Source organism: Hemibagrus wyckioides, linkage group LG28 (genome assembly GCF_019097595.1).
Source record: "Hemibagrus wyckioides isolate EC202008001 linkage group LG28, SWU_Hwy_1.0, whole genome shotgun sequence".
Lineage (NCBI taxonomy): Eukaryota > Metazoa > Chordata > Actinopteri > Siluriformes > Bagridae > Hemibagrus > Hemibagrus wyckioides.
In genome coordinates, this window is record NC_080737.1 from 8,223,897 (window position 1) to 8,246,207 (window position 22,311).

The 22,311-nt window shown below is 39.2% G+C and overlaps 1 protein-coding gene across 1 annotated transcript; it reads left to right on the forward strand.

The window, feature by feature from the left end:
* Nucleotides 1-586: 586 nt before the first annotated feature.
* aspa (aspartoacylase) lies at nt 587-20,624 on the forward strand. Its single transcript, XM_058383427.1, has 6 exons — nt 587-1,027; nt 7,023-7,218; nt 7,751-7,844; nt 8,488-8,595; nt 13,850-13,959; nt 17,165-20,624. Exons 1-6 carry the CDS (start codon nt 792-794, stop codon nt 17,360-17,362), a joined length of 942 nt encoding a protein of 313 aa, XP_058239410.1. The 5' UTR covers nt 587-791; the 3' UTR covers nt 17,363-20,624.
* The last annotated feature ends 1,687 nt before the right edge of the window (nt 20,625-22,311 follow it).

Sequence of the window (22,311 nt, forward strand, 5' to 3'; positions counted from 1 at the left end):
TCACCTCTCAGTGGTCATAATGTTATGGCTGATCTGTGTATAGATCATTATCAGTGAAATTTTTTTTATTATTTTGTGGTGGTATACAAATATGCCTCCCCTAGATTTTTAATGTCCGCTTCCTGTTTGACGCTAGCCCCACGCCCACCTATGTGACGTCACCTAAATTGTTATTACTGTTACTTTTTTCAGATCCACAAGTTTTGTCTTTCTTTTTTTTTTTAACAGACCAGACAATAAATAAATTCTGATGAGTTAATTCCTGTCTGTGTTAATAAATATATCTGTAGAAGTTCTTCATAAGGACAGGTCCTTGTAAGGATAGGGTGTGTGTGTGTGTGTGTGTGTGTGTGAGTGTGAGTGTGTTTATGACAAAATGATATTGAGTATATACATACAAGGTATGTATAACCACTAAAGTAGCGCGTGAATGTATGTTAAACGATTAAAATCGTATTTCTAAAGAGTTTTAACCTTGTTGTTGGAGTCACAATAAGCTGACAGAGTGGATCTAACCGGTTTGTTTACTCGGCGGTCAGATCAGTGGGCAGTTATTTCTCTCTAGCCCCGCCCACTGGAGCCTAATATAGTCCTGAAAGCGGAGATAAAGCCTCGAGCGCCTCTCGGACTTTTAAAGCGTGTTACATAACGTGCTTTCCAACTCGTCTCTCCGGAGTGACTACAGACACCAAGCCGCGGACTACACTCTGTCCGACATCTCTGTAAAACTTTCATTCCACTTCAGTGCCTCGTACTTCCGGCATTTTAACCTCACGCAGGTGCCGCGCGCTATGAGCAGTGACGCGTGTTGTTTGGCCGAAGCCCGGCGCGTGGCGATTTTCGGAGGCACGCACGGAAACGAGATGTCCGGCATCATGCTCGTGTCCATGTGGACCAAAAACGACAGCGAGATCCGGAGGAGCAGCGTGCACACCAAGCCCTTCATCTGCAACCCGAGAGCCGTGGAGAAGTGCACCAGGTACATCGACACGGATTTGAATCGCGCCTTCACAGCGGAAAACCTCAGGTAAACACCGGCGCGCGCGCGCATAAACACCCTGCCTCGTTTACCGGCTCTCGTGCACACTTTAAACCTAGAATAAAGTCCACGTCGTCCGTCATTCCCGATGGAGCGTGCGCGATTATCTCAGCAGAGTAACGGAGCGGTCTTCAATTAAGTCGTTATTACGAGATAACTTCTTGTTATTACAAGCGGGAACTCGATACTACAAGAAGTGTCTCATTATTATGCGAAAACTTTTGTTATTTGAGAGAAAAAGCATTATTACGACAAATAGCATCAGTTTACTTTCTCGTTACTGAGAGAAAAGTCGTTACCGCAATAAATTATGATTTGTTTGTGATAAGAGAGAGAAAACATCCCATTTTGTCTGTAATAAATAAAATAATTAAAACAACTTGTTATTACGCGAGAACGTCTTGTTATTACGATCAATCATGCTTTCATTACAATAAACAACTTGTTATTACGCGACAAAGTCTCGTTATTGCGATCAAACATGCCGTTATTACAAGAAAACAACTTTTAATTTTGTGAGAACGTGTTATTACAAGCAAGCATGTCGTTCTGACAAGAAAACAACTTGTTATTATGCGAGAACGTCTTGATAATAAATAAACATACAGTTATTACAAGAGAACGTCTTGTTATTACGATCCAACATGACTTTATTACAATAAAACAACTTGTTATTATGCGAGAACGTCTTGATAATAAATAAACATACAGTTATTACAAGAGAACGTCTTGTTATTACGATCCAACATGACTTTATTACAATAAAACAACTTGTTATTATGCGAGAACGTCTTGATAATAAATAAACATACAGTTATTACAAGAGAACGTCTTGTTATTACGATCCAACATGACTTTATTACAATAAAACAACTTGTTATTATGCGAGAACGTCTTGATAATAAATAAACATACAGTTATTACAAGAGAACGTCTTGTTATTACGATCCAACATGACTTTATTACAATAAAACAACTTGTTATTATGCGAGAACGTCTTGATAATAAATAAACATACAGTTATTACAAGAGAACGTCTTGTTATTACGATCCAACATGACTTTATTACAATAAAACAACTTGTTATTATGCGAGAACGTCTTGATAATAAATAAACATACAGTTATTACAAGAGAACGTCTTGTTATTACGATCCAACATGACTTTATTACAATAAAACAACTTGTTATTATGCGAGAACGTCTTGATAATAAATAAACATACAGTTATTACAAGAGAACGTCTTGTTATTACGATCCAACGTGACTTTATTAAAATAAAACGACTTGTTATTAAACGAGAACGTCTTGTTATTACTATCCAACATGCTGTTATTACAAGAAAATAACTTGATGTTACAAGAACCTCGTTATTGTGAGAAAAGTATTTTATTATTTGTGAAAAAAAACATCTTTTTATTATGGAAAAAGCATCTGTTTACTACAAGAAAACATCTCGTTACCACGGGAAAACGAGCTTGTTACTACAAGAAAACATCTCGTCATTATGGGATAGAGTCTTGTTATTACAAACAAACACGTTACCTAAGAGAAGGCAGCTCACTGTTACGAGGCGGTATCTTATTTTTACCCGGTTGCATTAGCATTAGCATTTTCATAATCTCTTGTCAAACAAGTCGTCCTCATGAGGAAATTGTCATTATTACGAGAAAACCACCTTATATCGAGAGAAATCATTTTATTACAATAACAAGCGTCTTGTCACTACAAGTAAACATTATTTATGAATTATTGTGAGATAAACACGCTGTTATTACAAGAATACCAGAAAATATCTAGGGTTTTTTGTGTTGCTAAGGAAAAAAATATCTTGTTACTACAGGAAAACATCCTACAAGATTCTTGAGAAAAGCAAAATGGATTTAATAACAAATATTAATGTAGTCTTATGAATCCGGATGAAATAAATTGTATAATTCAGATAAATTATGAATTCATGTATATGCAATAAGAAATTCTTGTAATAATGAAATGGTTCTGGTAGTAACGAAGTGTTTTCTCATAATAAGGAGATTTAATATTTTCATGGTATCTGAACTAACTTCAACTTTCAAGTTGATTTAAAAGAAAAGAGTTGTAAATAAAAGCTCTAAAATACAAAAATGGGATTTTTTTTGTTCCTACAAATGACCTGGATGCAGTGTGACTGAATATATATATGATGTTTTCATACACGTGAGGTCATTTGTTTATACACGTGACTGAGTGACGCATTCAAATCAGTAAGGAACTTGCTTCTAAAGTAGAACCTTAACCTTAACTATGAAATGAGATTCCTACATTGAAATACCTGCAGATCGAGTCAGTTGATAATAGGTGTTTAGCTCAAAGCATTATTTGCCTTAAATTCTTCACTGATCCAGAAATGGTCTACTAAATGAAAAGGGGTAAGAGTTAAAGAGATTACGTTTTGTTTAACCTACACTGTGTACCGAAAAGGAAATATACACCGATCAGACATAACATTATGACCACTGAGAGGTGCAGTGAATAAAACTGATGATCTCCTCATCATGGCACCTGTTAGTGAGTGGGATATATTAGAGGCAGCAAGTGAATATTTTGTCCTCAAAGTTGATGTGTTAGAAGCAGGAAAAATGGACAAGCATAAGGATTTGAGCGAGTTTGATGAGGGGTCAAATTGTGATGGCTAGACCACTGGATCAGAGCATCTCCAAAACTGCAGCTCTTGTGGGGTGTTCCCGGTCTGCAGTGGTCAGTATCTATCAAAAGTGGTCCAAGGAAGGAACAGTGGTGAACCGGCATCAGGGTCATGGACGGCCAAGGCTCACTGATGGATGTGGGGAGAGAAGGCTGGCCCGTGTGATCCGATCCAACAGACGAGCTACTGTTGCTGAAATTGCTGAAGAAGTTAATGCTGGTTCTGATAGAAAGGTGTCAGAATACACAGGGTCATGGCTGTTTTGGCAGCATAAGGGGGACCAACACAATATTAGGCACATGGTCATGATGTTATGCTTGGTGAGTGTAAATTATCTTTATTAATTAATATTAGTTAACGGAATGGCTTTGATATGTAACTATGAGCATTACCACTGGCTGATCAGAGACAGATATGACTTAGATGGCTGTTAATGTATACACCTCATTAGTTTCTCATGCACTAAGCACCAGTGTAGGTATTAATTCCTCAGTACTAAAGCATAAATTAAGTATTACTATATTGCTTATTTATGCACCGTTCCTGTTTGAGGATTATTTTCCCCTCCACGCACACAGAGCCTTCTATTCTTTACCCTTTATTAAAATGTGGTTGATGTTCTTCAGTCAGCTTTTAGACAGTTCTCAATAGCCGACTGTTCTTCAACACTCTGTATCATCATGAGTCCCTTAGGTCACTAAGTGTAAAAGTGTCACGAAGGTTAATGAGAAGGAAGTGACTGCAATGTTGGCAATTCCCACTCTTGCGAAATCCAATGTCTTTTGTCACCTTTGGCAAGGTTTCAGAAATACCACGACTTGCATAAATGAATATGCATCAGCGCTCTATACAACAAACATTAATTCTGGGTTCAGAACAACATCATTGTGTCTCTTGTTCGATCAAAATCAGGCCTAAATGAGAGTTTATTGGAGCCAAACTCTGTATGAGGTCCAAACAATAGACACATTTAAAACGTTTTATTGTTCGCTTGCAAATGTGCTTCAAGCACAAGCTTTGATTCTTCTTGTTGTTTCATTTATTTTCAAAAGATAAACCAATGAACTATTCATTCATGAAGGCTTTTGAAAGCCAGGTCTAAATGAAATGCCATTGTTGCAATTAAAACACAGTCCAGCGCACTGAAATACAATCCCCTCTCCTGTGTAACAGTGTACGCTGGAAGGGCGTATTGTTCGTCTCATTTACATGTTGGAAAAACGAAAAGTCTTCGTAGGGACCATATGGCTCCTTTTTCAGGATTATTTATTTATTTCTTCGTTTGTTTTCAGCCGATGAATTTGCTCAGACGTGTCATTCGCAGTGTGTCATGTCACGCCACGTCTAAATTGTAGCATTGGTATGTTTATCCTATAGGTGCACACCTACTGTGGTTCGAGAGGATCCCCCCCCCCCTTCTCCTGTCTAGACATGACAGCCGACTACGGAGACATAACTAAGCTTCTCGAAGGCCATATACACGTGTGAGCAGAAGAGAGTTCTCCAAGACAGTGCTGTGTATCTTTAAGCTGCTTAACAAACTGTAACTATAAAGAGTAACTCATTAAAACCTGGGTTGATGTTTGTCTTAGGAGATCATCCTTCAGCGAGTAAAAAAAAAGGTCGGTTTTGCAGTACAGCCACCTTTTTAAACAGATTCTTAGAAAGGTTGTGTCTGTTTAGTGTTTAAGGAAGGAGTCTTCAGCATCAGCACTTTGTAACAGGTGAAGCTTTAACTTTTCAGGGCCTTTAACATAAGGTTGAAGTTCTATTATTTCCGTGAACGTCTATAATACGTATCTTTTCATGATGCAACATGGATTTTTTTTTTACCATGTTCAGGGAATCAGGTCTCACGCAACAAGATAAACGACACCATTCAATAATTATCTCTGAGGGATTACGGGCAAATTGTGTAAAGCCTCTTGTTTTTTTGTTTTTCTTTAAAGCATGCCAGCCTGAGATCAGTTACAAAGAGACACTGCCAACTGGCAAACTATTATACAAAACATCTAATTTTGTTGGTGTGGACTTTTACAGCCAAGGATTATGATTGGGGGTGTCAAGGTTGTAAAAAGCTATGCCGACAAGGCATAACATTATGACCACCTGCCTAATATTGTGTTGGTTCCCCTTTTGCTGCCAAAACAGCCCTGACCCGTCATGCACTGTGTATTCTGACACCTTTCTATCAGAACCAGCATTAACTTCTTCAGCAATTTCAGCAACAGGTCTGTTGGATCGGATCACACGGGCCAGCCTTCACTCCCCATGTCCATCAGTGAGCCTTGGCCGCCCATGACCCTGTCGCCGGTTCACCACTGTTCCTTCCTTGGACCACTTTTGATAGATACTGACCACTGCAGACACCCCACAATTTAGCCCTTCATCAAACTCGCTCAAATCCTTACGCTTGTCTATTTTTCCTGCTTCTAACACATCAACTTTGAGGACAAAATGTTCACTTGCTGCCTAATATATCCCACCCACTAACAGGTGCCATGATGAGATCATCAGTCTTATTCACTTCACCTCTCAGTGGTCATAATGTTATGCCTGATCAGTGTATATAGCTAGTATATTTCCGGTAATGGTTAGAATGCAAACTATGGTTGATGAATCATGGTTAAATTGTGACTTTGGCTTGTTAAAAATTTGCGAGGTCTGCAGTCAGAAAGCAATGCTAGCTAAAAACCATGTTAGTCAAGAATCCGTTTTGTTGTAAAGATGTTATAAAGAAGCTTGAAGAGAGCTTCGAGAGATTTCACTCATTATCGCGACACTCATTCTTAAAACCTTAACTTGCCCTGATCATGCTAGTTTCAAGACCTGGATTTCATCCCACTCAGACTTTTAAAAGAACAAATGCTTGTATCACAGTGATGTTGAATTCTCTATGATTGGTCAGAAGATTTAGAGTAATGAGCTTGTTAGAACATGTTGTCATTACTGTAGTAACAGCTGATTCACAGGGACTTCAATCTAAGGCTAATAATAAACTGTGCTTGCTGAATGTCCGGGGTAACAGGAGCTAACTTGTTTTTTATTTCACAATGTAAGAGTTACCTAGAACAGTTTAAAAGTACCACAACATGCTGCGGCACGATGTATCTCTTACATAACAGCAGGCTGCAGCTCACTTAGTCTTAAATTGAACAGTAATTATCATAACATTGTTTAGAAGAGGAACTGCATGGAGCCACATCTCACCACTTCAGTGATAGATTAATTATTTCCCTTTAACAGCGGTTTTATACCAAACCAAAGATTTAACATGGCACGTGAACGTCTCTCTCCACAGCACGCCGCCCGGAGACGAGCTGCCATACGAAGTTCAGAGAGCCAAGGAAATCAATCAGCTCTTTGGACCTAAAGGAAGCCCCGACGCCTACGATGTTATCTTTGACCTCCATAACACCACATCCAACATGGGCGCTACGCTTATCTTGGAGAGCTCCACAGACCACTTCATCCTTCAGATGGTGCATTACATCAAAGTAAGCAGCTTGTAAACGTCGCACGTGAAGTTAAAAGAGCGTATTGACGCTAATACATGCTTCTTAGCGAGGAATGCAGGAGTCTAATGCAATGCAACAAGTTTAACAGAAGCAGTTCCTAGTAGTGGGCTGAGTTCCTCGTAGACATTAAGATCATGTGAATCTTGTGTGACTTGCATCATGTAAACCAGCAAAGATTACAGCTTTAGCTTATCGCAATCACACTAGTATCATGGACTTTATACTTCATATCAACCGGCTACAGGAAGCATGCTGTACATTGAACTGTTGAGCAGCTTGTTGTTAAAATATCTTACATAATATTTGGTAAAAGAGTTTAAAAAGCAAAACAGTAAGGGAGTAAGATGCATAGGACACATAGGGTGTGTGTTATCAGATCAGTGATCAGTGTGATGTGGTCTGAGGTGAAGCAGAGTTATTGTTATCACCACAATGTGTGCCTTGTGCAGCAGAGGTCAGCAGGGTGAGTATGGTATCAGCTTACACTGTCACCTGTGTGCCTTCTGCCCAGAAAGCCATGGCTCCGGAGAGCTGCATGGTGCTGCTGACCGAACACCCTCAGCTCAAATATGCAACCACCCGCTCAGTGGCCAAGCACTCTGTCGGTGAGTCTAACGGTCTTTGTTGGGGTGAGGGGGTGGTTTGTGTTTGAATATTATACCATGGACTTTGATACAGATGATCTGTTCATTTAATTTACATATATGACTGTAATAATTGACCAGAAAGGTCACTTAACGGTGGAGAAAAGACAGCAATGGTAAGCAGAGGGAATGCAACAAGTGCTGGTACTCAGGCACACCATGAATATTACAGGTTAACTGACTGAAGAAGACTCAATTTCACTGTCTGTATTCTTATATAAACAGGACGTGGACTAAACTGGAGTTTCTAAACAGAATATACACCAATCAGGTATAACATTATGACCACCTGCACAATATTGTGTTTTTGCTGCCAAAACAGCCCTGACCCGTCATACACTGTGTATTCTGACACCGTTCTATCAGAACCAGCATTAACTTCTTCAGCAATTTGAGCAACAGTAGCTCGTCTCTTGGATCGGATCACACGGGCCAGCCGTCGCTCCCATGATCCTGTCGCCGGTTCAGCACTGTTCCCACCCCACCATCCCTCCACCCCCCACAAACATGCACGCACACACATACATACATGTTGCAGTCACTTATATAACCAAAGCCTGCGACGTTCACATGTTATTTAATATCTATCTGACGTGTATTTCAGGTCTTGAAGTGGGTCCCCAGCCTCAGGGAGTTTTACGAAGCAATATCTTCGAGTCCATGCGGATGATAGTGAAGCACGCTCTGGATTTCATCGAGATGTTTAATAGCGGTAAGGCTAATATAAGGTAACTATACATGATAATTGCCTGACGACTAGTTTTTAAAGGAGATATGAAGCAAGTGAGATCTCAAGCTGTGCTCTAAGTCCAAAGCATCACATTATGATAGTAATAGCAGAAAAGAGCTTCCAGAGATTGAAGCGTAACATCCATTACATTATTTGCGAATGCACCGAGCCGTTATTCTTCTCTTCGCCCGCAGCCAGCTGTGTAAATAACGAGAGAAATAATTGTTTTTAGTCATAACAGCACATTTAGTATATTGAGTCAACAACCTCTGTCGGGAAAATGAACTCGAGAACCCTGACATTTATACTTTTTGAGGAACAGGTTTCTCTAAAGGCCTTGTTCTCTTTTTTTTTTTCGTACACACTCACATGGTACGAAAAAAGCAACCTTGGGCACTCACATGGAACATCATCTGTATCTTGCCCAATCAACACACACACACACATTTTTTGTCTTCCTTCTCTTAAGCGGAAACATGCAGTAAGAGCCAAGGCCTGACGAGTGTGTCTGGTTCTGCCTGTGCATCTTGTGAATAGGATACTTGTTAAAAGTTGGTTAGTTTCCACGTCGTTAGGAGTGTAACACTGCCGCTGCGTTGTCACTGCTGAATGCTTCCCTGTGAGTGTTGCAACGTGTTTTCCACTCGCCCAAGCTGAACTGCTCGGTAGCTGAGTCAGGAAACAAAATGACAATGGGAGACCACGCTGCATACCAAGCAGAGGAGGGAAAACCTAAATATATATATTTTTAAAAAAATAAGTTTTATATCAATTCTATGATGGCATAGGACACTCAACTTTGGTTTAAGTAATAGATCGTGTGGAGGTGTGATATTGTAAGGAAATAATAAACAAGTATGATTATAATTATTTTTATACAATTTTAATTTCCCATGTATATTTACATTAAATGTTACATCTGTGAACCATCATACCCTCAGCAGACTCTATCTGCTTTCTTAAATCTATTTAACAATAAACTGAACAAAAGAAAAACAATCGCATTTACAGTTTCCGAAAACGTGAAATAAACGTCATCTCACAGAAACCATCATTAAATCAACAGATTTCTGTAATCATTTAAAAGTATGTCCTTGTGTAAGTTATTACTATAGAAATGATACGTATTTAATCCATCCATCCATCCATCCTCTTCTCCGCTTATCCTCCTGGGTCACAGAAAAGCTTGAGTCTATCCCAGGAGACTTGGGGCACAATTCAGGGGACACCCTGAACAGGATGCCGGACTATGTCAAGACACAATCTATCACACACTCACACACCAATTCACACACTATGGACAATTTAGAGATGTTAATCAGTGTACTACGCATGTCTTTGGATTGGGCAAAATTGCCAAACGTTTTGGGACACCCCTCCAGATCATTGAATTCAGGTGTTGTTTTTCAGGGGTTGGACCCTGCCCCTTAGTTCCAGTGAAAGGAACTCTTAATGCTTCAGCATACCAAGACATTTTGGACAATTTCATTCTCCCACCTTTGTGGGAACAGTTTGGGGATGACCCCTTCCTGTTCCAACATGACTGCACACCAGTGCACAAAGCAAGGTCCATAAAGACATGGATGAGTGAGTTTGGTGTGGAGGAACTTCACAGAGTCCTGACCTCAACCTGATGGAACACCTTTGGAGCTTCCCAAAAGAGTTGAAGATGTTATAGCTGCAAAGGGCGGGTCTACTCCATATTACATTTGTGTATATTGAAATGTCAGACATCCCAGTTTTTGCCCGGCTCACAGTCCCCACTCTAATTCATTCCAAAGGTGTTCTATGGGGTTGAGGTCAGGACTCTGTGCATGCCAGTCAAGTTCCTCCACACCAAACTCACTCATCCGTGTCTTTATCCGATTTCCATACCTATTTATTTATTTTTTTATATACTAATTAGTACTTTTTTTAATTGTTGAAGGTTTGAATGTATGTATGACTGCTGCACTTTTTGACTGGTTGACACTTTTTAAATTTCGTTGTACATGCAAATGGTACAATGACAATAGACATCTATATCTATCTATCTATCTATCTATCTATCTATCTATCTATCTATCTATCTATCTATCTATCTTATAGACCTTCCTTTGTGCACTGGTGTACAGTCATGTTCAATTCAGAATCGAGAATTTAGCAACACTGTAGTTTAAGGTGGTTTTCACACTGGGCATGTTATGCTGCAGTTCTGCAGTGTTGGTCACCTGATTCTATTAAACCCTGGTGCATTTCCTTCTATTCAACCTCATCACACACTTGCATGAAAAACACAACAAACATGACTTTATTATGTGCAGTAAAGCATCTCACTGCTTCTGTGTCCCACAACATTTACTTGTCACTCATGCTTTACCTGTGTTGTGGAAACTAATGATGTCGACATCGGATAAAACACAGACACAGGTTACTTTACTGTCTGAACAAGTGTGGACCTGAGTACACCACCTCCTAGAGGGAGTCTCGGGATTCGGTTTTGCGCTGCACTTCCTGTTCCACATGACAGCTTTCACATTAGAGATTTCTCAAGCAAACTGTGGTCTACTACTGAAAGCCTCCTTAAACAAGCTCAAACACTTTTGTGTTCCTTAACAATAAGAATATTTAGAAATGTTTGAAACAAAAGAAAGATGTGAATAGAGAGAGAATGATGCAGAAGTAATCATATGATACACTGACCAGGCATAACATTATGACCACCTGTCTAATATCGTGTTGGTCCCCCTTTTTCTGCCAAAACAGCCCTGACCCGTCCTGCACTGTGTATTTTGACACCTTTCTATCAGAACCAGCATTAACTTCTTCAGCAATTTCAGCAACAGTAGCTTGTCTGTTGGATCGGATCACACGACCCTGACCATGACCCCGTCGCCAGTTCATCACTGTTCCTTCCTTGGACCACTTTTGATAGATACTGACCACTGCAGACCGGGAACACCCCACAAGAGCTGCAGTTTTGGAGATGCTCTGATCCAGTGGTCTAGCCATCACAATTTGGCCCTTCATCAAACTCGCTCAAATCCTTACACTTGTCCATTTTTCCAGCTTCTAACACATCAACTTTGAGGACAAAATGTTCACTTGCTGCCTCTAATATATCCCACCCACTAACAGGTGCCATGATGAGGAGATCATCAGTGTTATTCACTTCACCTCTCACTGCTCATAATGTTATGCCTGATCGGTGTAAAAGACACATTGCTTGGCTCCTATATTTTAAATTATAATGTATTATATATTGCACACTGAATTGAATGTCTGGATTATATCTTATTCGCCACAGAGCAGAGGATTTACCCTGGATTTAGCTGATTACTAGAAGCTGGAATGACCTTGTGTGGCACGACTTATAGCTGAATGTGATTCTCAGTCCATGAACACTGCATGTCATAAAACCCAAGACAGATTTATTTCCCCTTAAAATCTCAGCTGTCCGATTGTCCAGCTCCAAGTGTTTCCTCTGCAGCTTTCAAGCTATGCTTTCTATACACTGACCAGGCATAACATTATGACCACCTGCTTAATATTGTGGCCATCCTTTGCTCCCCACGTCCATCAATGAGCCTTGACCGCCCATGACCCTGTCGCCGATTCACCACTGTTCCTTCCTTGGACCACTTTTGATAGATACTGACCACTGCAGACCGGGAACACCCCACAAGAGCTGCAGTTTTGGAGATGCTCTGATCCAGTGGTCTAGCCATCACAATTTGGCCCTTAGTCAAATCTTAATCCTAATATATCCCACCCACTAACGTGCCATGACGAGGAGATAATTAGTGTTATTCAGTTCATCTGTCTGCTCATAATGTTATGCCTGATTGGTGTATTTGTAAGATCGTTCTTGTTATACAGAAAGCTTGCTTTTGTCTCGATCAGCCTGCTGTCTACACAAGCTCAGATTGCCATAAGCAGATTGTTGTCGTTTTCTATAATCACAGGTCTATCGTCAGTGGATCTTTATCATAGAGTCTGCCAAAGAGAACCCAAGTCTGTTATATAAATTTATATATATATATATGGGATCATCTTGTACAGCATGATGTTACAGTGTCATCAATGCCTAGAAACACAACCACACAAAAACCCTAAACCGTGGAATCACAGAGATCAAGCTGGACCTTATAGCCTTATTGGCTGATATTTCCATGGGATATCTTGCAGATGTTTTGATCCAGAGTGACATAAAAGTGAGGCAGAACCAAGTCAGAGTACCCAGCTGAATAGGTGAAGGTTAAAGGCTTTGCACAAAAAGTCAAAAGGGCAAAGTCTTGGTATTTAAATTTATCCCTCACAATCCTCCACGATGACTCCTCTAAAGCTTAACATTTACTGTCTCTTCAGTCGTATGTTTCGATCATGTGGAGATATTTGGTTAAGATCTTTTTCTCTTTTTAAAAAAAAAAAAAAATCAGGACCAAAATAAATCCCTCAGTTACAGCAAGTACAGTTTTGCTTCACATTTCTTGTTGAACTGATCTGGACATAAGGAGCCCAACCCTGCTGTTAAATCTCAAGCTGAACAAACACAGCACCAGACTCGCACACTTCCAAGTAAAATCACGAAAACATCGTCTCACATCAGTGTTCAGAGTGGAATTAAGTATAAGCCGTGCAGTGATAAATGAAATCTAAAATAAATAGGATGTGCTGGATCACATGATTATTTATAAGCTGCTTCTTTATGAGCTGTTCATATGTAAAGACTGTATATTGACAACAAGATGTTTGCCAAATGCTTCATAAATCATCGTATTAGTCTTTTTAAATACGTTTTTCATTGTTGTCTCATTTTAAAAGAAAACACAATTTCCTTATTCAGTCCTTATTTTCTAGCCCATATTTTTTTCCTCCCAAGCTTAAATACTGCAACTTATGATACACAATAATAAACACGTTCAGACGTCCAGCTCATGCTTTAATTATTGATCCAAAAGCAAAATAAAATGAATTATTCAGTAGCTATAGTCAAGCATTTAGGAAAAGAATTTAGGTAAGGAAGATTGAGGAATAAAAATCTGGACTCTTGGGAGTTTTAAGAGGTTAAAATAAGACTAATTGACCCTAATAATGAAAAGGAAAACTCCAAATACAAGATGGAATCTGTGAGAAGGATTTTTTTTCTTTAAAGTTTTATGGCTGTTTCCTGTTTTTGTGCTCTGTGGTTTGATTCCTCGGAAGCAAGCATTTGAAAGTGTGTGTGGGTGTGTGTGTGTGTGTGTGTTTTTCAAAGGCGTGGAGTTCCCAGCATGCCGTGTGGAAGTGTTCAGGGTGCATGAGAGAGTGGATTATCCGAGAGACACAAACGGGAACATCAGCGCTATGGTGCATCCTCACTTACAGGTATTACACAAACATTCACATCCTGTCTTAGAGCGTCCTGACTTCACCTCACGCTATCACTTATCTACAGAATAAAACACAGGCCATGCTGGTGTAGGAAGTCTGTCAGTCTTCCTGTAACATCCTGAAGTGTTCTATTCCTCTTATACCACAGGAGTTTTTATTTCCAACACTTAGTATTGTTGAAGAAATGGGGTAAAGAAGCGGGTGCAAGAGGTAGGCAGGTTGGAATGGCTGGAGAAAGGTGTCGGGAGTTCTGTATGATGGAAAACTATCAGCGGGGAAGGTGTACAAGACAGTGGTGAGACCGGCCATGCTGTATGGTTTAGAGGCAGTGTCACTGAGGAAGAGACAGGAGTCAGAGCTGAAGATGTTGGGGTTCTCTTTGGGAGTGACGGGAGGTTGGACAGGATTAGGAACAAGTACATCAGAGGGACGGCTCATGTTGGACGTTTGGGGGACAAAGTTAGGGAGGACAGATTAAGATGGTATATTGGTAGGAGAATGTTGGACATGGAGCTGCCAGGCAGGAGGCAAAGAGGAAGGCCAAAGAGGAGGTATATGGATGTAATAAATGAGGATATGAAGCTAGTGGGTGTAAGGGTTGAGGATGCAGAAGATAGGGATAGGTGGAGAGAGATGATTCACTGTGGAGACCCCTGAAGGGAAAAGAAGAAGAGTATTAGTGAAGAAATGGAGCATCATATTTTTATCCATGTACAGTTATGGTGTATGGTATACACATTTATCCAGAACAACATTTATAACATTTATAACACTGAGTGTTAAGGGCTTTGCTCAAGGGACCAGCAGTAGCAGCTTGGTGGTCGTGGGATTCAAACCCACAACCTTCCACTCAGTAGTTTGTCAGCTGGTACTGAGCTTTCACTTTAGTAATGGTGTGGAATCATCAATGAAACATCCATCCATCATTTTCTATACGCTTTATTCCTAATTAGGGTCACGGGGATCTGCTGGAGCCTATCCCAGCACACATTGGGCGAAAGGCAGGGGTACACCCTGGACAGGTCACCAGTCCATCACAGGGCCACACATATAGACAGACAACCACACACACTCACACTCACTCCTATGGGCAATTTAGAATTACCAATCAACCTAATGTACATGTTTTTGGACTGTGAGAGAGTACCCAGAGTAAACCCATGCAGGAAAACATGCAAACTTCACACAGAAAGGCCCCTGCCTGTTCGAACCCAGGATTCAAACCCAGGACCTTCTTGCTGTGAGGCAACAGTGCTAACCACTAAGCCACCGCACTGCTTTTTTTTTAAATTTATTTATTTATTTATTTATTTATTTATTTATTTATTTATTTATATATTTATATATTTATTTATTTATTTATTTATTTATTTATTGTCCATCCCAGGTCACAAACTTTACTTTTGACTGTTACAAATTGCTCACACTAGAGACTCCTTCCTGCTAAATAAAAGCATGCTGCCCTACACATCCCTGGATACACCGTTACTATAGAAACAATAATGGACAGAACTAGAGTATTTACAAAGAATAAGACGATCTAAATTTGGTGAGTTTAGGTCCCATGAATGACAAGCTACCTCTGTTGGGCCCCCAAAGGCCCTTTACACTCAGAAGTATAAATGAGATAAACATACATTCTTCATCAGTCTGGATAAGTGCAAGCTTACACAAACATTTATATAAACCATGAAGCTGCTGTGATATAACAAAAATAACCATCCTTCTCAACCTGAACATATGTGAAGGTCCACTTCACAGGCTCTTATTTCTAAAATCCTTGTATTAATATTCCATAAACATTTACTCAAGCATTAATCACTAATACACATCTATCGTCTGTGTGAAAAGTTTACATTGAAGCAGTGATGCTCACTACTTTCGACCTAAGCGGTGATCTGAACACATCAGAATCTAACCCAGTTACACGAGAGTGTGAGATTATTACCCTGACAAGAAGATAGATATCAGTGTAACACCTTCAGGTGAGCTTTGTCATCGAGATTGAAAGAAAGAAAGGAGAGGAAGGGAGCGGCTATATCTTGTGAAAAACTGAAGAAATCTGAGAGTCGCTGGGAAGACCGAGCCTGCCCGAGTCTCACACTGGAAAAGCAAACACTGACCCAGAATGTGTGTGTGTGTGTTTTACTGTGTGAGCTGTACATTCTTATAACACTGCCATGTGGGTGTGTACGGCAAACTGAAAAGAAGAAGACCAGACAAAATAAATAAAACTCAAAATACACACACACACACATACACACACATCTTTGATCAGGGAACCTTTTGGTAAATAACTGTCTGCATCGACATGCTTTTCTCCTCACCATGGTTGGAAAGAGTGATGATTTGACTTACCGTAGCCTTCTGTTTCTTCATACTTTTGAGCTGTTTCATCAACACCCACAGAACTGGACGTGTCCCAGCTGATCAGTAGTTTCTGAAATACTTGAGTCAGCCTGTGTAGCATGTTTTCTGTAAAGAATTGGTCACAGCATGAAAATAGTACAGTATACACCGATCAGGCATAACATTATGAGCAGTGAGAGGTGACGTGAACAACACTGATGATCTCCTCATCATGGCACCTGTTAGTGGGTGGGATATATTAGAGGCAGCAAGTGAACAGTTTGTCCTCAAAGTTGATGTGTTAGAAGCAGGAAAAATGGACAAGCTTAATGATTTGAGCGAGTTTGATGAAGGGCCACATTGTGGTGGCTAGACGACTGGATCAGAGCATCTCCAAAACTGCAGCTCTTGTGGGGTGTTCCCGGTCTGCAGTGGTCAGTATCTATCAAAAGTGGTCCAAGGAAGGAACAGTGGTGAACCGGAGACAGGGTCATGGACGGCCAAGGCTCATTGATGGACGTGGGGAGCGAAGGCTGGCCCGTGTGATCCGATCCAACAAACGAGCTACTGTTGCTCAAATTCCTGAAGAAGTTAATGCTGGTTCTGATAGAAAGGTGTCAGAATACACAGTGCATGACGGGTCAGGGCTGTTTTGGCAGCAAAAGGGGAACCAACACAATATTAGGCAGGTGGTCATAATGTTACGCCTGGTCAGTGTGTACAGTAGTACGTGTTCTTTTTACGTTATATTTAGTGGATGAATGAATGATCACAAATTACAAGAGATATATAACGTGTAAATAATGTGTATAATTGGAAGGATTTTTTCTCTCTTTTTGTCTCTCTGTAGGATTGTGATTGGGAGCCCCTGAACCCCGGTGACCCAATGTTCCAAACGTTCGACGGGACGACAATCGTGTACGAAGGAGCCGGTCCGGTCTACCCGACGTTTATTAACGAAGCCGCCTACTATGAGAAGCACCAGGCCTTCGTTACCACCTGCAGGGAAACACTGTCTGTTAATTCCATTCGAAACAACACCAAATAACAAATATCACCATAACCAGCAGCATCAGAGAGCAAACAACAGACGCAGATCTCTAAGTGAACATGCTTGAACACTACAACTACACTCAGATATATATATATATATATATATATATATATATATATATATATATATATATATATATATATATACATTTTTTTTACAGTTTTTATAGAAATCTTTCATTTATAACCAATCAAATCATTCAAAACTAAGTCAGGTTAATGATCTATTTACAATGTCAAAGAACAAGCGTTGGATATTTTTATATTAGTTTTAAGGTTTGTCATACCTAAAGGTTTTTTAAAAAAAACGTTTTATGGTGCAGTTTATATTTATAAAATTCTAAATCCTCACACATTCATCGTCACATACGTTTCTATTTGTACTTATATTCCTAGTCAGTGGTTATACTTGAGGGAAAAAAACTGAGCATGTGGAATATATAAAGAGCTATAAAATTGAGCTTAGAAATCAAAAACAGTGGATTTTAGTAGTTCCGAGATTCTAGTACATCCTTCAACATGCCTTCGTTGACTTCCTCTAAAGACGTATCGCTTACGTAAGGAATAGAACACAATGAGGCACAACAGATCTCGATTGTCCTCATAAAACAAAAAATGTAGTGTTACTGAGATACTGAGGAATGTACTCTGAAATGAAGAGGTTTTTTTTCTCGAATGAGAATGAATTTCTAGTAACAAAGTCAAGTATTTACGTTTATTAACAGCTTTATTTGAAGTTTTAGCCAAGTTTGGGAAGGAAACTGGACGTTCTACCAAAGTCTATAGTCAGGTCACATGATCATTCGACCACAGGTCACGTGATGTTGTTCATGGTTCTGTGGTGGAGAAAGAGTTCTCTGGTTAGCTGTTTGGGGTGATTCCATGATCAGGTCCTTCATTTTTTTTTATTTTGCAACATTGAATGTAAGAAGCTATGAAAACCCTTTCAAAACGTGTCAATGCATCTCAGCAATATCAGTTTTTCTTTGGGTGCAAGGTTTCTATTGCATCTTTTTGGCTATTAAATGAGTTGAAATTGCTACGATTAGCATAAAATACACAATTACAAATATACAGTCTTTTAGATTTGATTTTTAAAATGATTTTTCTTCTTAATTTTCTTCAGGAAAATTAGATGACCAGCTTCCTAATGAACATGTGACTTCCTTAGGGTTGAGTGATTTAAAAAAAAAAAAAAAAAAAAAAGCAAAATTAATAGGGGAAACTGTGTGATATAGTAGTAGCTTGATAGTTAAGACATTAGGCTATTGATAGGAAGGTTGTGAGTTCAAATCCCAAGTCCACCAACCTGCTACTGTTGGTCCCCTGAGCAAGGCCCTTCATCCCCAGTTGTATAAAATGAGATAAATTGTAAGTCCTTCTGGATAACGGCGTCTAAAAAATGCCGTAAAAATTTAATTCAAAAAGCCCCCAGTCATGGACTCACCCTTTTAGCTTTGCACATCAGGTCAGGAGAAGAGAAACAGAAACTCGTAAAGCCAGACACTGCCTAGACTCTAAACAGTGTCTAATATTACTTTTGCATGTCTGTATCTAATAGTTTCGCTTCTGCTCGTCTGATCTACAGAGCTTTCGTTTATATTTTCGCTCTCTTTAAACTGATTTGCAGTTATCAAGAGGCAAGTCCTCGAAGGCATATAGGACTGAAGACTTGAGAGGAATCCATCATGAAGCTATTGATTATTTTAATACGCTCTCCTACACTGCTCATTTACTCACGTAACACAACACAGTTTTTTGTTTTGTTTTTAAAATGAACAAAAGTACATAACACCATCCAACAAATTAGCCTCGCTGAATATTCCTGCATAAATATTACGTGAGGTGATTCAGGGCCGATTTTTCCTTTGTTTCTTTTTGCAAAATTAGAACGTCTCTACGGAGGAACTTATTTTTAATGCACAATAAATAATAATAAAATGAAAAAACAATAATAATAATAATAATAATAATAGATGTACAGACTGTGTGATGGAGGGGAATTAATGAATGAGCGAAAGAAATGATTTATCCGGATTATTAGGTTTGGAAGGTTCAGAAATGTCCAGTACAGACTTGTAGAATTAGGCAGTTGTGTCTTCTTTTGTGTTTATTCTAGTGAGGCTCTGTGATGTTAAAATGTTTGTTGCACATATTTAATAACGAAATATGAGTTTTGTCACACTATATTGCCAAAAGTTTTGGGACACCCCTACAAATCATTGAATTCAGGCGTTGTTTTTCAGGGGTTGGGCTCGGCCCCTTAGTTCCAGTGAAAGGAACTCTTCATGCTTCAGCATACCGAGACATTTTGGACAATTTTATTCTCCCAACTTTGTGGGAACAATTGGGGATGACCCCTTCCTGTTCCAACATGACTGCACACCAGTGCACAACGCAAGGTCCATGAGTCCTGACCTCAACCTGATAGAACATCTTTGGGATTAATAAGAGCGGAGACTGTGAGCCATGGCCAAAACTGGGACGTCTGCCAATACATTCACATGAATTTAATATGGAGTTGGCCTGAATTTTGGGAATTTTTGACCATTCCTCTAGAAGCGCATTTGTGAGCTCAGGCACTGATGAGAAGGCCTGGCTCTCAGTCTCCACTCTAATTCATCCCAAAGGAGTTTTACCAGGTTGAGGTCAGGACAAACAAAAGGACCATCCCCAAACTGTTCCCACAAAGTTGGGAGCATGAAATTGTCCAAAATGTCTTGGTAAGCTGAAGTATTAAGAGTTCCTTTCACTGGAACTAAGGGGCCGAGTCCAACCCCTGAAAAACAACACCACAATTCAATGATTTGGAGGGGTGTCCCAAAACTTTTGGCAATATAGTATACATTTTAAAATTGCACACTGTTTCCACCGTGATAATGTAACACTTGTAGTAATTAATGACATTTTTTTATTATTATTTAACAGAGAAATGCTCACTGACCTATGCAAAGAATCTTATATTCTCAGTAATGTAGCACATAAATATAGTGCTCATGGACAATCTGTTTAACGTTGAAGATGTTAAACGCCGGATATGTGTGAAGTTTTAATTTTGAATTAGATTGTATATTTTAGTAAGCTAAATTACGCACATTATTTTTTAAAATAAATGAGATAAATTTTGTTAGATTACTTATGAGTAAATTGTTTTTGATGAACTGTATGTATGAGCTGTGGTCTGTTTTCCCCACTTTGTTCCGGATTGCACATATTTAACAACAACAAAAAATGAGAATAAATATTTCATATTTTGATCTTCTTTCAATCTTGCAGTGATTTTTAATCAAGACTTTCATAATAGCTCTTGCATACAGGCCCAGCAGTGACATTATTATTATTTATTTTATTTTATTTTATTTTATTTTATTTTATTTTATTTTATTTTATTTTATTTTATTTTATTTTATTTTTTATTTTACATAAGAGCACCACTAGAGGGTGACACTCACATAAAATATCTCTGAACTCAAAAAGATGAATTATTTCCATTTATTTTTGTTGCGAAATAGCTTTTAAATAGCTTTCATTTCAAGTAATCTGTATTACTAAGTGAAATATTAAACACAATACAAAGGACATGATGTCCTTGGCTCAAAGACTCACCACTGGCTCTCTGACACACGTGATCTGAACTAACAACCATGTGGTCACTCAAATGCAGAACCTTAACCACTGATCCACCGCAGTCCAAAGTCATACACACCCTCCCACTTTGTAAGACGATTGTTCCGCTTAAAATATTTAAGAGATTTTAATGTCATGTAGTTTCACTTCCTACATCTTGCATTGCTTACACAGCTGTTTCTAACTCCTCACACACACAAGCATACAAAATGATGCCACTACACTTCTAGTCAATAGGAAAAAAAATCCATTTATTCATTGATTTTCAGTAATCAATTCAGCCTGCCAGGGTTTGCTGTGAATCTGGGGCATGTCCCAGGAACACTGGACGTGAGCTGGGAATATATCCTGGACAGAGCACCAATCAGTCATGGGACAAAATCTGAATTATTAACACAATATGATTATACATCCAATTTCCTGGATTTACTTTATATTAAATATTCAAGGCTTCTTTGATTTAATGTGAAAACATTATTAGAAGAAAAAAAAAGTTTATGTGAGGTTAGAAGGATTATATCATACATCCTGGGCTGGGGCTTTGATTTCCACTTCCGCCCTGTGTGCAGAGTTTGCATCTTCTCCTCATGATCAGAGGTTTCCTCAGGGTATTCTGGTTTCCCCTTAAGTCCAAAGATGTGTATTGTGGGTAAATTGGCATCTCTAAACTATTTATGGTGTGTGAATGGGTGTGTGAGTGTGATGTGTGATGGATTGGCATGCTGTAGAGACTGTGTAGGAAAAGTGCTACAGAAAATGGATGGATGGATGGATGGATGGATGGATGGATGGCTGGATGGATGGATGGAAGTATGATCATGTGATGATTGATATCATTTTATTAGAATCACCTATACACCTGCTCATTCATGCAGATATCCAGTCTCCTTGGATGTCCAGATGAGATCTATCTAATAACCATAGATTCTTGTTTTTGCCTGACTTGAGCAGAACCTGATGTGGTCTTCTCCTATTGTAGCCCATCTGCCTCAAGGTTGGACATGATATACATTCTGGGATGCTTTTCTGCTTAGCACAGTTGCACTGAGTACTTATTTGAGTTACTGTAGCTTTCATGTCAGCTCAGATCAGTCTGGTCATCGTCATCTGAACGCTATAATCAACATTAAAGCTGCTCTCTGGTGATGTACGGGTGTTCCTAATAAAGTGGACGCAGAGCATATATTACTTTACGGTAATTAGTATTAATACTCCAGACATATGCAACCCTTCACCAAAAAGGCCACATTCTGAGCCTTGATACATGTGAGAAGATAAAACGTGGTATGAATGTGCATGACACAGACACAGAATAGA